The 15,980-nt window shown below is 40.2% G+C and overlaps 1 protein-coding gene across 1 annotated transcript in view; it reads left to right on the top strand.

The window, feature by feature from the left end:
• The window catches only part of LOC124545945 (midasin-like), a 202,792-nt gene that overhangs the window by 120,237 nt on the left and 66,575 nt on the right, over positions 1 to 15,980 (top strand). Inside the window, exons 21-23 of the mRNA XM_047124906.1 lie at positions 10,702 to 10,954; positions 11,227 to 11,349; positions 14,983 to 15,170. Coding sequence (XP_046980862.1) covers positions 10,702 to 10,954; positions 11,227 to 11,349; positions 14,983 to 15,170 — 564 coding nt within the window. The remainder of the gene's footprint in view (positions 1 to 10,701; positions 10,955 to 11,226; positions 11,350 to 14,982; positions 15,171 to 15,980) is intronic.

Genomic DNA, 15,980 nt, shown 5'->3' with positions numbered 1-15,980 from the left:
CAACAGTGCGATGAGCTTGGTGCAATATTCCTCGATCCAAACAAATTTCTAAGTGAAAAATGTCTGGGGAAGGATAGCATGCACTTAAATATGATGTTCAGTCAAATGAAACCTGGTCAGTGCATCTACCTTTGCCTTACACGTAAGGTGGCACCACGTAACTGCGGGTATGGTGGCGCCATCTATTGGTAGAGAGACCGACGCGTGTGCAATGTTTGATGTTGTGTAGCGGCAGTGTGATTTCACAACGAAGAGAAGGTGGTCACGCAAGTTATCGTCCAGTACCAAACGTGCAGGTGACTAAGCAGGAACAACGAGGAGTAATTGGATTTTGGGCAGTGGAGGGAGTTGGAGGCCATGAAATGTATCGACGGATGAAGGCTGTGTATGGTGAGTACAGTTAGTGTTGTGGAAAGGCGCAAACAATTCTTTGAAAGGAGCAATCGATTCACAGTTGGCGACGAAGTTTGTGACTGGCTCCAGGTCTGGGTCCGACAGCAGCCTACTAGCTTCTTCAAGGATGGAATCGACCAGCTAGTGTCGCAATGGGATAAATGTGCCAACAGTTTCGGTGACTACTTTTGAATATGTGTACCGTGCATAGCTACATTATTGAGTTAATAAAAGTGTTACCATTACTTTACACTAGTGACTGGGTTTCATTTGAATGCCCCTTGTAGACTTAGCTCAATGACTTTTAGTCAAATGATTGTGGACATTTGTAAAATAATTAAAAATAAGGAAGACTGATAGGGTCCAAAGGGGTGATAAACCTAAAATGCACCGTGAAAATAAAATACATGAATATGTTTGAAATGACAAACCAAACAAACTTGTGCAAAAGGACAATAGAGCAAATAGAAGAGAAAGTGCTGAATGTAGTAAAAATAAGCCAACAATTGTTCACCAAAATAGTCAGTGTCTAAAAAATAAAGTGCAACAGCTAGAGATTGAACTGGAGGTCATAGACAGCTCTGTTGTTTGTATCACAGAACACTGTGCAAAGTATCGGAAATTAATTATTTAAAGTCTTAAAGTTTAGCCTGTGCATCTGTAAAGTGTGCAGGTTGTTGTATCTATGTGAAACAAAACTATCCGTATAATGTTAGAAGTGATCTATGTGCAATCAGTGAAGAGAACCATTTTGAGTTAACTGCAGTAGAATTGAGACACCAGTGTTGTTGTGGTCTTCAGTCCTGAGACTGATTTGATGCAGGTCTCCATGCTACTCTATTCTGTGCAAGCTTCGTCATCTCTCAGTACTTACTGCAACCTACATCCTTCTGAATCTGCTTAGTGTATTCATCTCTCGGTCTCCCTCTACGATTTTTACCCTCCACACTGTCCTCCAATGCTAAATTTGTGATCCCTTGATGCCTCAGAACATGTCCTACTAACCGGTCCCTTCTTCTTGTCAAGTTGTGCCACAAACTCCTCTTCTCCCCAATTCAATTCAATACCTCCTCATTAGTTATGTGATCTACCCATCTAATCTTCAGCATTCTTCTGTAGCACCACATTTTGATAACTTCTATTCTCTTCTTGTCCAAACTGTTCATCGTCCATGTTTCACTTCCATACATGGCTATACTCCATACAAATACTTTCAGAAACGACTTCCTGACACTTAAATCTATATTCGATGTTAACAAATTTCTCTTCTTCAGAAATGCTTTCCTTGCCATTGCCAGTCTACATTTTATATCCTCTCTACTTCGACCATCATCGGTTATTTTGCTCCCCAAATAGCAAAACTCCTTTACTACTTTAAGTGTCTCATTTGGTAATCTAATTCCTGCAGCATCACCAGACTTAATTCGACTACATTCCATTATCCTCATTTTGCTTTTGTTGATGTTCATTTTATATCCTCCTTTCAAGACACTGTCCATTCCGTTCAGCTGCTCTTCCAGGTCTTTTTGCTGTCTCTGACAGTATTACAATGTCATTGGTGAACCTCAACGTTTTTATTTCTTCTCCATGGATTTTAATACCTACTCCGAACTTTTCTTTTGTTTCCTTTACTGCTTGCTCAATATACAGATTGAATAACATCGGGGAGAGGCTACAACCCTGTCACACTCCCTTCCCAACCTCTGCTTCCCTTTCATGTCCCTCGACTCTTATAACTGCCATCTGGTTTCTGTACAAATTGTAAATAGCCTTTCGCTCCCTGTATTTTACCCCTGCCACCTTTAGAATTTGAAAGAGAGTATTCCAGTCAACATTGTCAAAAGCTTTCTCTAAGTCTACAAATGCTAGAAACCTAGGTTTGCCTTTCCTTAATGTTTCTTCTAAGATAAGTTGAATGGTCAGTATTACCTCATGGCTCATACCCCTGTAATAGACCTAGATGCAAGACCAGTCCCATACATCCTCCTACCATCACCTACTCCAGTCCAGTCACTAACATCACCTATCCCATCAAAGATAGGGCCACCTGTGAAACCAGTCATGTGATTTACAAGCTAAGCTGCAACCACTGTGCTGCATTCTATGTAGTCATGACAACCAACAAGCTGTCTGTCCACGTGAACGGCCACTGACAAACTGTGGCCAAAAAACAAGTGGACCCCCTGTTGCTGAACACACTGCTAAACACGATATCCCTCATCTCAATGACTGCTTTACAGCCTGTGCCGTATGGATCCTTCCCACCAACACCAGCTTTTCTGTATTTTGCAGGTGGGAACTTTACCTGCAATACATCCTACATTCCCGTAACCCTCCTGGCCTCAACCTTCGTTAGTCACTGTCCTCACCCATCCACCCCCCTCCCTGATCCCATTCCAGCACTACACAGCCATCATTTCACCGCCACACCCAGTCTTTTAATTTCTTTTTATTTCTCTCCTTTCCGCTACTTACCACCTTCCCCCTCCGCACCTTCTCTCCTGCCCTCCGTCTGAACTGCAACACTTCACTGCCCGCCACTCCCACCGTACTATCCCTCCCCTCCCCCTCCCCGCCTCAGCCTCCTCCTTCCCCCACCCAGTCGCCACTCCCATCATGCACTGGTGCTGCTGCTCGCAGTGCAGTTTCAGCTCTCTGAGACTGCAGATGTGTGTGCAAGTTGCGTGAGTGTACGTGTGTGTATGTGTGCATGTGTGTCTACTGCTGACAAAGGCTTTAATGGCCGAAAGCTATAATTGTGTGAATCTTTTTATTGTGCCTATCGCGACTCAGCATCTCTGCTATATGGTGAGAGGCATCTTTCCTTCTCTGGAACTGTGGTAAAAGGTAGACTTGTGAACTATTTAAATAATTACAACTTCTTTTCTAGTGACCAGTTCAGTTTCCAAGCAGGGAACAGCGTATCTAACAGAACATGTCCTAGATGCATTGGATAGAGGGAATTATACAGCAGGTATATTACCTGATCTAACTAAATCTTTTGACACAGCTGAGCACAAAATACTGTTAAATAAGCTAAATGAACTGCTAATGGTTGGGGGGGGGGGGGGGTGATAAAGTGGTTTCAATCATACCTAGAAAATATAGTGCATTTGACTGAAATTACCCAAATATCAAGTAGCTCCAAAAATATATTCAAACATAATTCTGACCCTAAATATATAAATATAGGGGTACACAAAAATCAAATGTGGACAAACAGTGTTGTTTGAAGATAACTGTAACATACTGATCACTGAGAAATCACTTGAAGCACTAAGAGAGAAACCTGAAGAAACACTTAGCTGCATATGTGCATGGAAAATAAACAATAGAGTAACAATTAATATAAAGGAAACAAGCACCATGAACTTCTACATAAACAAAATGCCAGATTACACAATCTGAAAATAAATAATGAAGTTAGATAATGTGTGGAAAGTACAAACTTTCTGGGAATGCATGTTGACTGTCAGTTATGTTGGGTGGGAAAAAGTGTAAAAATACTTAGTAATAGAATCTCTACAGTATGCTATGCTTCAGAATTCTTACATCAGTATGTGATATTTCATTCATCAGATCAGTGTATTTTGCTTATATTCATTCTGTTATTAGCTATGGAATAATTTTTTTGGGGAATGAATAAGAAAAATATTCAAGCTATATTCAGACTGCAAAAAAGATCAATACATATAATGACCAAGACTGGAAAAACTGCTCACTGCCTCAAACTGTATAAAATGCTGGAACTATTAATGGTAGCTTGTGAATATATTTTTCAGAGTGTTATGTACGTTAAAAAAAATATTGACCACTATGTTAAAAATTGATTAGTATATGATTATAAAACCAGGAACTGCTACAGTTTGCATCTGTACAGAAAAAGTAAAGTTAAAACTCAGCAGAGTTTATTGAACATTGCTATCGTGTTATATAATAAATTACCACAGCATATAAAAGACATAGATACTCTTTCAAAACAAAATTGGAAAATTATTTACAAAATAAAAATTTTTACACGGTAATGGAGTACCTAAATTAAAGCAGCTTACGTATTATAAGTAGTACTGTTTCTAATGTGTATATGGAAATAATAATTAGCCAAGACTATTAGAAAACAAATGTAACTAGATCACAAAATCCATTGCCAATTAATGTATAACAAATTAATCTTAAAACTATAAAAACTTTGATGTTTTTCATGATGAAATCCATACAATGTAAATTGTTTCACGAACTAACAACAGAATCAGTGAGTCAATCCAATCAGTCAGAAGCATATCTTTGTGTAATTGTGTTACTTCAATTAATTTCCTCTGTGACATCATGGTGCCTAAATCTGGATTTTGCACAAAATAAAATTGTGTGTTAATGTTGGACTCTCAAATGTAAGGAGTAACTGTAACATTAGTTATTTAAATAAATCATGTTTATGTGTCCTTGTCCCCAGAGATCTACAAGACATGTATGTATGTCATGTGAATATTGTTATTTCTTTTTAACTGATTTATGATTAGCTCCTCCCTGTTTAACTAAATATTCTTCTGTGGAGCCAGGAGGAAAAAAGTAAAATTATTCTGCCTGTTACTGTTTTACAGACAGGAAGTGGTCAAATATGATTCCACCACATTGGCTTATTGGAAACTTTTCTTCTCATATACACAGAAGGTCATACACATTGTAGGATCTAAAAACGATAGAACCTTGTGAAAAAAATACTACATAAATTACAAACAAAATAAAGTAGTGATTGTATAAAAAATGAAATTATCTTGAGGAAACTATAAAATTATGAGGCAGAATTGGTGGCACTTGCTAATCTCCGGGAGGTGATATACCAGTACCGTCTGTTTATTTCCACTGAGCTTTATCTCAGTCAGTGTGAAATGCCAACTGTTTTTAGTGCATAAAAAATTCGAGGACTAAGGAGCAAAATTTTTGAACTACTTACGTGCATTGACGAATTAAGGGTCATCTAACTTGGCTGACATAATCTGCCTCTCTGAAAATCGTGTACAGATGTGTTAAGTGCGGCAGGATTTAAGTTAACTTCTCACTTTTGTAGGACAGAAATGGAGGATGGAGGAGTTGCCTCATTCGGCAGGAATTTCCATAAATTTAATAACGTAGAAATTCATAAATATTATCTAGAGCAGCATATCGAAGCATGTGCAGCAGAAGTAGAATTTCATTGTAAATCATTCATAATAGTAAGTATATACTGGGTACCAGCGGATATTTTCAGTCTGTTCGTAAATCACTTTCAAGTCCTACTGTCCTATTTAACAACAGAAAAGAAAGAATTAGTAGTTGCTGGTGATTTTAATGTAGATTTTCTTGAAAACTCTTCTTCTAACAACTTATTGCAGTCAGCAGCATTGTCTTTCAAATTCATTCAGTAACTTTCCAGCAAGTACAGCTAAGGGGTCAAAGATGGCCATTGATAATACCTTTATAGAAATGTCTAATGAACAAAATTATGTTATAAAAACCAATAATAAGTAGCCTCTCAGACCATGATATGCAGTTCCTTTTGCTAAATGTTAATACTGATACAAACTAGATGCAAGACCTGTCTCATACGTCCTCCCATCACCACCTACTCCAGTCCGGCATAAGCATCACGTATCGTATCAAATGCAGGGCTCACTGTGAAACCAGTCATGTGATCTACAACCTAAGCTAAAACCACTGTGCTGCATTCTCTGTGGGTGTGACAGCCAACAAACTGTCTGTCTGCATGAATGGCCACTGACAAACTGTGGTGGAGAAACAAGTGGGCCACCCTGTTGCTGAGCAAGCTGCCAAACATGACATCCTTCATTTCAGTGACTGCTTCACAGCCTGTGCCGAATGGATCCTTCCCACCAACACCAGCTTTTCTGAATTGCGCAGGTGGGAACTTTCCCTGCAATATATCCTACAGTCCTATAACTCTCCTGGCCTCAACCCTTGTTAATCATTGTCCTCTTGCATCCATCCCATTCCTTGTTCCCATTCCAGCACTACACAGCCCTCAGTCCACCATTGCACCCTGTCTTCTAACTTCTCTCCATTTCTGCTACCCCCACCCCCCACCTATAACTTGCCCTCTATCCTCCATCTAACCTCCCGATTGCACGTAGCTGTCATACCCTCTCCCCACCAGCACTTTGCTGTGCGCCACCCCTACCGTACTATCTCTCCCCTTCCCCACGCACCGCAGCCTCCTCCTTACCCCCACCCAGTCACCACCACCACCACCACCACCACCTGACTGCACTGGTGCTGCTGCTTGCAGTGCAGCTTCAGTTGCTTGAGACTGCAGCCATGTGTGAGTGAGTTGCATTTCCGCGCGCGCGCGCGCGCGCTGGTTGTGTGTGTGTGTGTGTGTGTGTGTGTGTGTGTGTGTGTGTGTGTGTGTGTGTGTGTGTGTGTGTGTCTCGTCTATTTTTGACGCAGGCCTTATTGGCTGAAAGCTTTATTTGTGACAGTCTCTTTTGTTGCGTCTGTCTGGGACTCGGCATCTCTGCTATATGGTGAGTAGCAACTTTCCTTTTCATAATATTGTTGCATTCTATACTGGACTTTTCATTGTGTGATCTAAATACTATAGATCAATACAAAACATATGGCAAAACATTGAAGATAGTAATAGAGACATCATCATTATCAGAAAAAGATAACAAAATAAAGATAATATGGAATATAATGAAGGAAGAGACTGATAGAACTAGAGATGAAGAGGAGCACATAGCATTAAGAGTAAATGATACATGGATAACAGATGTGTGCAGTGTTCATGACTTTTCAATAAGCACTTCATAACTGCTACTGAAAAGAGGGAGTGTCATGTTCAGTAGATGCTGCCACGGAACATCTTAGACCAGTCACTACAAATAACTGCAATAATACGAGTACAACCCTCACAGCAACAGCAGAAGAAATGTCTACCTTAATCCTTAGAATAAAAATAATCTTGTGGCTGTGATAATCTGTCAACAAAGTTGATTAAACAGTGTGGCTGAGTTTAGTGACATTTTAAGTTACTTGTGTAACCAGTCTTTTATCAGTGGAACATTTCTTTAATGATTGAAATATGCTGTAGTTAAGCCTTTGTGTAAGAAACGAGATACAGAAATACCATCAAACTTCCATCCAATATCACTTTTGCCCAGATTCTCTAACATTTTAGAAAAAATAATAAACAGTTGTCTTCTTAACCAAAAGACCACAGATAAAATATTATCCAAGTCACAATTCGGATCTCTAAAGGATTCTGATATTGAGAAGGCTGTATTACATGCACAGTGAGAATGTACTTAATTCAGTAGACAATAAATTACTGGCTACTGGTATGTTTTGTGATCTGTCAAAAGCATTTGACTGTGTACATGACAGTATGCTTTTAAGTAAATTATAATATTACAGTGTATCAGGAAATGCTGCAAAAATGGTTCAAATCATATATATCTCTGACAGAAAACAAAGGGCACCAATAGGAAAGAGACGTGTATTAAGCTGTCAGCCATCATCCAACTGGGAACCAATAACATGGGGTGTCACCCCAAGTTCCATCTCAGGGACCTTAGTTTTCCTTGTGTATACCAATGACCTTTCATTAGTAACATTACCAGATACCAAGTTTGTTTTGTTAGCAGATGATACAAAGACTGCAAGAAATAACAAATCAAGTATAGTCTCACAAAGGTCGGCTTATGAAATTTTCATAACATTAATCTACATCTTCATGGCTACTCTGCAATTCACACTTAAGTGCCTGGCAGAGGGTTCATCCAACCATTTTCATACTACTTCTCTGCCATTCCAGTCTCGATTGGCACATGGGAAAAAGGAACATCTAAATCTTTCCATTTGAACTATGATTTCTCTTATTTTATTATGATGATCATTTCTCCCTACGTAGGCGAGTGTCAACAAAATATTTACTCATTCAGAAGAGAAAGTTGGTGATTTAATTTCGCTGCAAAGAAAACCGCCTTTGTTTCAGTGACTGCCACCCCAACTCGCATATCATGTCAGTGACACTCTCACTCCTATAGCGTGATAACATGAAACGAGCTGCCCCTATTTGCACTTTTTCGATGTCCTCCGTCAATCCTACCTGGTAAGGATCCCATACTGTGCAGCAATGTTCCAGCGGTGGTCGGACAAGTGTAATGTAGGCTGTCTCTTTAGTGGGTTTGTCGCATCTTCTAAGTGTTCTGCCAAGAAAGCGCAGTCTTTGTTTCGCTTTCCCCACAATATTATCTATGTGGTCTTTCCAGTTTAAGTTGCTCATAATTGTAATCCCTAGGTATTTAGTTGAATTGACAGCCCTTAGATTTGTGTGATTTATCGTATACCCAAAATTTATTGGATTTCTTTTAGTACCCATGTGGACGACCTTGCACTTTTCTTTGTTTAGTGCTAATTGCCACTTTTTGCACCAAACAGAAATTCTCTCTAGATCATTTTGTAATAGGAATTGATGGTCTGATGATTTTACTAGACGGTAAATTACAGCGTCATCTGCAAACAATCTAAGGGGGCTGCAGCAGTAAATGATTCCTAACCAATTCTTGGTCACTGAACATTGAAAAAACATGCTATATGCAGTTCATAACTTGCAAAAGAATTCCTACTATTACATACCTAAAATATTATGACAGACAAATAGGTGATGTTGACAGTGTTATATTCTTGGCATTACAGGTTGATAATAAGTGTAGCTCTGGAGAGCATCTGCTCAGAACTGCTGAAGTGCCTAACCAAATCTCTCTTTGCTGTGCAAATGTTGTCAGACATAGACGATAAAAAAAATCAAAAAGCTAGTGTATTATGCCTAACTTCAGTCCATAATGTCATACAGGATTATTTTCTGGGGTAACTTATCAAACAAAACTAAAGCTTTTCGAGCCCAAAAATGTGCAGTACGAATTATTTGCGGTGTGAGCTCAAGAACGTACTGCAGAGGGCTGTTTAATGAAAAAGTTTAACTAGTAATAACAATATTATGGAAAGGATAGTTGCTACTCACCATATAGCGGCGATACTGAGTCGCTGATAGGCACAACAGAAAGACTGTCACAAAATGAGCTTTCTGCCAATCAGGTCTTTCTTGAAAATAGGCCCCCCCACGCACGCACACGCACACGCACACACACACACACACACACACACACACACACACACACACACACACACGACGTCAACAACAGAAGCCAGACTGCGAGCAGTGTCAACTGTGATCTGTAGCTGGATTTGTCAATGTCTAGTTCTGAAAAATCATGCTTTGCACAGTAGTTGTAATACCACTTTATTAAAAAACTAATGGTGTTGGATAAACAACAGACCATTCTCAGGTATAAAAAAAAAAGACTTGCATCAAAAAGTGTCCTGTAATTTATGTCATTTTTTATATCTGAGGGTGGTCTGTTATATGATAAAAAATGGTAGCGTTTACTAAAATAACATTATAGCTATTGTGCAGATCATTATGTATCAAAACTGATATCACCTAACTGTGTGAGTGCCTTTTTGCACAGATGCCTATTGGCGCTGTCACTTACGTGGTAACAAAGTCCTGTCTTGCATTGTTGGTATTAGTGGTTGTTAACTCACTACTTAATATTTATCTCCTTTTGTGTACAGACAGATTGTCCTGTGGTCATGGCAGTCTTGGCACCACTCGCATGCCAACAGTCGCGCAACTTTCAAATCTGACAGTTCTTAAGTGTGCTCTGTGTTTGTAGTCTAGCTTAATCTGAATTGAGAAACATTGTCTGAAAATTCCTCCTGCTGCTTACAGATTCCCCACTGACGTGCCATACACACCCTTTAGGTCAATTCTTGAAAGATGCACCAGTAAATACAGCATCTGAGAATGGGAATGACACATTGTCTGTTCTGCAAACTTCGTGCATGAATTGTAGTTCCTTTTATGCATTGTTGCTCTGCATGCAAAAGGTGCTGTATTACTTATGAGTCTGGTAACATTGCAAACCGGCTCGTAGAAGGTATAATTTTTGGTGTCCAACTGTGTTTACAGTTCCATTTTATGTGTCGTATTTAAACAACTGATGTCATCTTTGTAAGATTCTGTGAGTGACAAGATGTGCTCGTGGCCTGGATCCAGGATCACACAACTCCAGCCAGTGAGCCCATCTCCTAACAAGCACTCTCTCTCTCTCTCTCTCTCTCTCTCTCTCTCTCTCTCTCTCTCTCTCTCCCTCTCCCCTCTTTGTTTGTGTGTGTAAAAGATAGAGCTTAACCATTGGTTTGTCTTTTCTAACAAATGGTTGCAGCAATAATTATTGTTTGATTTAGGTCCACCGGAGAAGCAGTGTTGCTTTTGCTGGAAGTAAGGGATACATGACACTTCGAGACTTGTTTCGCTGGGGGGAGAGGTACCGACGTGCTCCTCACAGCAGTGGTTTCCAGGACTGGAAAGAATACATGGCTGAAGAAGGATTTCTCGTACTGGCCTGTCGAGTTCGCTGCAAGGAGGAGGAGGAAGTGATCTGGAATGTAATCACGAAACATTTTGGCAGCTCCCCCAACCGACAAAATCTGTTTTCATGTAAGTCTTCAGCTGTTGTACTCATGATGTGGCATGCCATTAGCTGAGTACAAATAAACACAATCTGAAAGCATTTGCTTTTCTCATAGTTAATACATTTCTTCTGCAAATTTGTACATCTTATGTAGGCTCTTTTGAAGTTTTAGTTGTGTTCTTCCATTGTTATCTATGCATGTAGGGCGTTGACAGTGATACTTCTATCATACAACAGTTATAATTTTCCACATTTCGAATTGTTCTCACATTACATATGTTCATTTAATTGTTTTTAGTCACAGACAACACATCCATGGTTACGTCGCCAATTCTGCAGAAAATTAAAGCTCTTAGCAGTAAAAATCCAGACAGTGGTATTGTGTGGACACATGCTATGCGGAGAATGGCAGTACTTGTATGTAAGTATTTTTACAATAATGTGTTCTTCTCCTTTAACCAATATTCGGATTTAATTATGTACTTTAACCATCAGCTAATAAACAGTGTTGTCCTGTTTGTGGAGACACTGTCATGTTATGTAATCAACAGCGGATCCCACCCTCCTCCCCCCCCCCCCCCCCCACCCCCACCCCCCACCCCAAATCAGAGGTTCGAGTCCTCCCTTGGGCATGGGTGTGTGTGTGTTGTCCTTTGTGTAAGTTAGTTTAAGTTAGATAAAGTAGTGTGTAAGCCTAGGGACCAATGACCTCAGCAGTTTGGTCCCATAGGAACTTACCACCAAGATGTTATATAATCAGTCTAACAGGGAAAATGAAATTCAAGTTACTTTCTCAGAAAAAAAATCAATTTTAAATCAAATATCATTGCATTTCTGCTAAACTTAACATTGATCGTGGGGCAATTATTAAGATAGTCTTATTAAAATTACTTGATAATTCACACTTCACGTATTGGAGCTTGTTTCCTCCAGTCAGAACGCTAAACATCACGTGCAAACCATCCGCTGTTGCCAAAGTGCCACAACAGCTGGTCAGTTCACTTCCAGTTCCATTTCCGGCATTCATTCGCAATGTTTGTCTTTCATGAATCGTGGGTCTGGCACTTTTATTTAATATTTCGTTGCAAATATAACTTCTAATGAAATACAGTTTTCCTTCACAGCAGTAACCGAATACTACTGGGTACTTCTGCACAAGACGTGATTCGGCATCACATATATATTTCCCATTATGAAAGATATCAAATTTCTGAAGACTGCAATTCATCGCTGCGACGGGAGTACCACGATCATAAATATAATTACGTAACAAAGTGTTGTGGCATAGCATAATGGTTAGTGTACAAACTTGATGTGTTGGAGGTCATGGGGTTGAATCTCATCAAATGTAGCAATTTTTTTTTATTTCTAAATTTAATCGAATGAGTCCAATTAATTGCTCTTAATTTCTTTTTATCACTTCATTCTCATCATCTTATTGACTCTATTTGCTCTTATTTTAGTTTCATGTCATTCTTGGATTTGGAAGCTGCTTATGTTACCTATAATCTGCAACCAAGTGCCTACCAGGGGTGCTCATTGGTTGGTAATGCAGCAGCTCATGTAGCCAGAGTAAGGATATATTCAGACAACTGATTATAGCAAGACATTCCTGTTTGCTTCTAGCTCTGAAACTGAATTTTTTTTTTTTGTCTTGTTTGCTAGTAGAGTTTAGCTTTAATCTCTGTCAACAAAGCGATTGTGATTTTTTGTTCTGCTGTGGATTACTGACTGCCGTTTACTCAAATACACTGCACATCATGAGTTTGTGGTTAGCTTAAGACACAAGTTTAAATTCAGGCCAACAAAATGCATTTTCTGACGCAGTTCAGTCGTTGCTCACTTAAAATCAGCTGTCAGCACAGCATCTTGCATTTCTGACATACTTAACGGCAGCCACTTTTCAACATTGCTTTGTGTTACACATTAACAGCATACTCACACAGTAACTAGCACCAGATCAGTTATCCACTGTACATCCATACATACATACAAAAACACGATACATAGAGTTGATCTACACACTGATACATTTTGTTGTTAGGACATTACAAAATGTTGTTTACCATTTAATTTACAACACAACATTGTATTTACAAATTGCAAGTAAGATGTATGATACAAAACATTTATGGCCCCGGTTCCTTTCCAAACATGACAACATCAAAAGTTCTGTTCTAACTAGGAACATAAGGAAACACAGGGCCGTAAAAGAGATAAAAAATTCTTGGATCACTGAACGTCATCAACTAGAATATTACACGTCTCGACACTTAACGGCTGAGGGCGCGCAGGCTTTATGAAGGTCCCATCCGTGTCACGTGTTGCTGGTGTAGTACTGCGTGTGCACAGCAGACCTGGAGACGGTGGTTGGTGACCGGGCTGTCACTGGCGGCGGCCATGGTTAACTGCGTGTGCACTGCTGGAATGTTGGTGCACACTGAGCTTGCTGCAGTGGTCTGACTTAGTTCGCTGATGTGGTAGGTGCAGTGAATGGTGGGTTATTACATTCCTCTTTCCTTGCGAGGGGAAAGACCGGGCATTGCTGTCCACAATGATGTTACTGAAGAGATGTCCAGGGCAGTGCTGAGGGCGGCAGCCGAAGGTACGAGAAGTTCCCAATTTGTCCGAATGGGTGAAGTGAGTGGGAGGAGGACAAGCGTGCTGCCCGCAGGCCCCAGGGGGACTGGTGGACCAGAGCAGCAACAAGGGGCAGCAGCCGTCTGGATGTCGGAGTCCACAACAAGGGGTGGAGGCATGGGCTGCAGTGGATAGGAGAGGCTCTGATTCTGGTGGCGTGCCCCGGGTCTATTTTCGGTGCGAACTTTGAAGACCAGGTGACCACACTAGCTGTGGATGAAGGCCAGAATTCAGTGAGGGTGCCATCCAGTCATCGTGACTCATGCTGGTGTGCTGACCAGGAAAGTTGACAAAACTGTCACTGCTGGGAGGACGTACCCAACGGCAAAAGGTCGAGCAGTGCAGACGACTGATGAATGTGCCCGAGCTCAGTGGGGCTCTTGGACCCATTAGTGTCATTCTGTAAGAGATTGAAAAAAAAAGTGAGAACTTCCTCAGCCGGGAAATCGTCTATGTACCTGCGCAACTCTGGATGGAAGGAAGGTACTGTGCTCTAGCAAATGCCATTGTGTGCACAGAGGCCTTGAAAGTTTGTACCATTGACTGGGGACCATTCTCCAAAACTGGGGTGCAAGGCAAGCCTTACATGGATAATATCTTCAACAGGGCCCTGAAGTCACATCTGCTATCTCAGACCGACCATGAACAGCATAAGGAAAATGAAAAAGAGCATCAGTTGCCAGTAACCAGAAAGTGACCAAAAAGAATCGGTGAACTCATTGCGAACTCTTTCCCGAGACTGTGTAGGGACCGACCATTGCGAAGGAACTTTGTGGCACCACCTGTGGGGGAAATATCCAGTAGCTCAGCCTGGCTCAATGTAGCTGATAAGTGTTCCAGCATGGCTGTATGTACCTGCTGTTGTTGCAGAAGTAGCTGCAGTAAATCTTGCATGGGAGAGACAAACAGCAGGAAAACCACAAAACCTGAGTTGTATGAAAATTCCATCCTCACGCATCACCACTTCTCGTCATACAAGGAACATGACAAAAGACATGACTGTGAAAGAGATACAAATTTATTAAGTCACAGAGTGACATCAACTAGAATATATGAAAGCATATTACACATCTCGATGCTACTGACAGCTGAAGGCCCAGAGGCCCATGCACCTCCTTATAAAGACGCTATCCACACCAGGTGTCGTCGGTGTAATGCTGTGGGCATGTGGTGCTCTCGGAAACAACGGTCGGTGACCAGCTGCCCCTGGTGACTGCTTCGAGTAGTTGCGGGTGTGCCATTTGAATGTCACTGCACACTACGCTTGCTGTAGTGCTCTGACTTATGTCAGCTGTGGGCTGTAGGTGCAGTAGCCAGTTCAGTAATCTGTGCAGCTCTCTCTGTCTTTTTTAATGTTTTATGTTGTGTGTGTTTGAAAACTGTTTTATATCGAACTCGTACCACTTTGTTGCAGATAAAGCATTTGAGTTCGATGAACCAGTGCTTCTGGTGGGTGAAACTGGTTGTGGAAAGACAACTGTAGTCCAGTACCTTGCAGCTCTACAGGGTCACACTCTCTACACACTGAACTGTCACATGCACACAGAGGGCTCTGATTTCCTGGGAGGTCTACGTCCTGTTAGGCATCGTAGCCAAGATGATGTAAGTTGCCTTCATGTAATTGAAAAATACTGTCTCTGTACAAATGTTAGCAAAAATCCAGTTCAATTAAGGCATGTCATAACATTTATCAATTTGAATATTTAGTTTCCTTCTCGTAGCATCTTCTGAGCAATTATTATTTTGCAAGAAGTATTAAATTATATTATTTTGAAGCAGTTATTTTTATTTCTACAGTGGATGTGTATGCTTTGTTGTCTAGTTTTAACGTCCGTGGTATGAACTTCCGAAATGTTAAAGGAAGCCATTTTGATCTGGACATGAAATTTATACCAAAATGACATTTTCATCATATTAGAAAATAACATAATTTTTGAATTTTGTAAGTTCTTTTTAGAAAACAACAACTTTTGAGCTGTAATAACAGTTCAGCATGCATCCCCGTGTAATTTTACCATTACTGTAATAAATTAGCAGTGAAACCATCTTGACCACTTTGTTTTTTTGACATCCTATGTTGGGCTGCCATTTATATCTCACAAGTTTGCTTTATTTTCAGAGTAAAATCTGGGTATGCCCTCTTTTTCATGATGGATACAATGTTTAAATATGAAAATTCTAAAAAGCTTTGTAATGTTGCTAAAAATATGTTGTGATTTAACATGCTTTATCAAGGGAGATATGTTGCCTTTCCTAAATTTCATTTTTATCTAACATACCAAGCTTCATAATATCACTTCACTCCACTTGTGCAGAATTCTGTAATACACTTTACCCACTACATCCAATAGGCTGATTCCTATGTAGCTACTGTAGTTCTTTTGTATCACTTTTTAAAATTGTATGTGAGTA

This window comes from Schistocerca americana, chromosome 8, assembly GCF_021461395.2.
Source record: "Schistocerca americana isolate TAMUIC-IGC-003095 chromosome 8, iqSchAmer2.1, whole genome shotgun sequence".
NCBI lineage: Eukaryota > Metazoa > Arthropoda > Insecta > Orthoptera > Acrididae > Schistocerca > Schistocerca americana.
The sequence above is the reverse complement of the archived record's forward strand: the minus strand, read 5'-3'. Positions and strand labels throughout refer to the sequence as shown.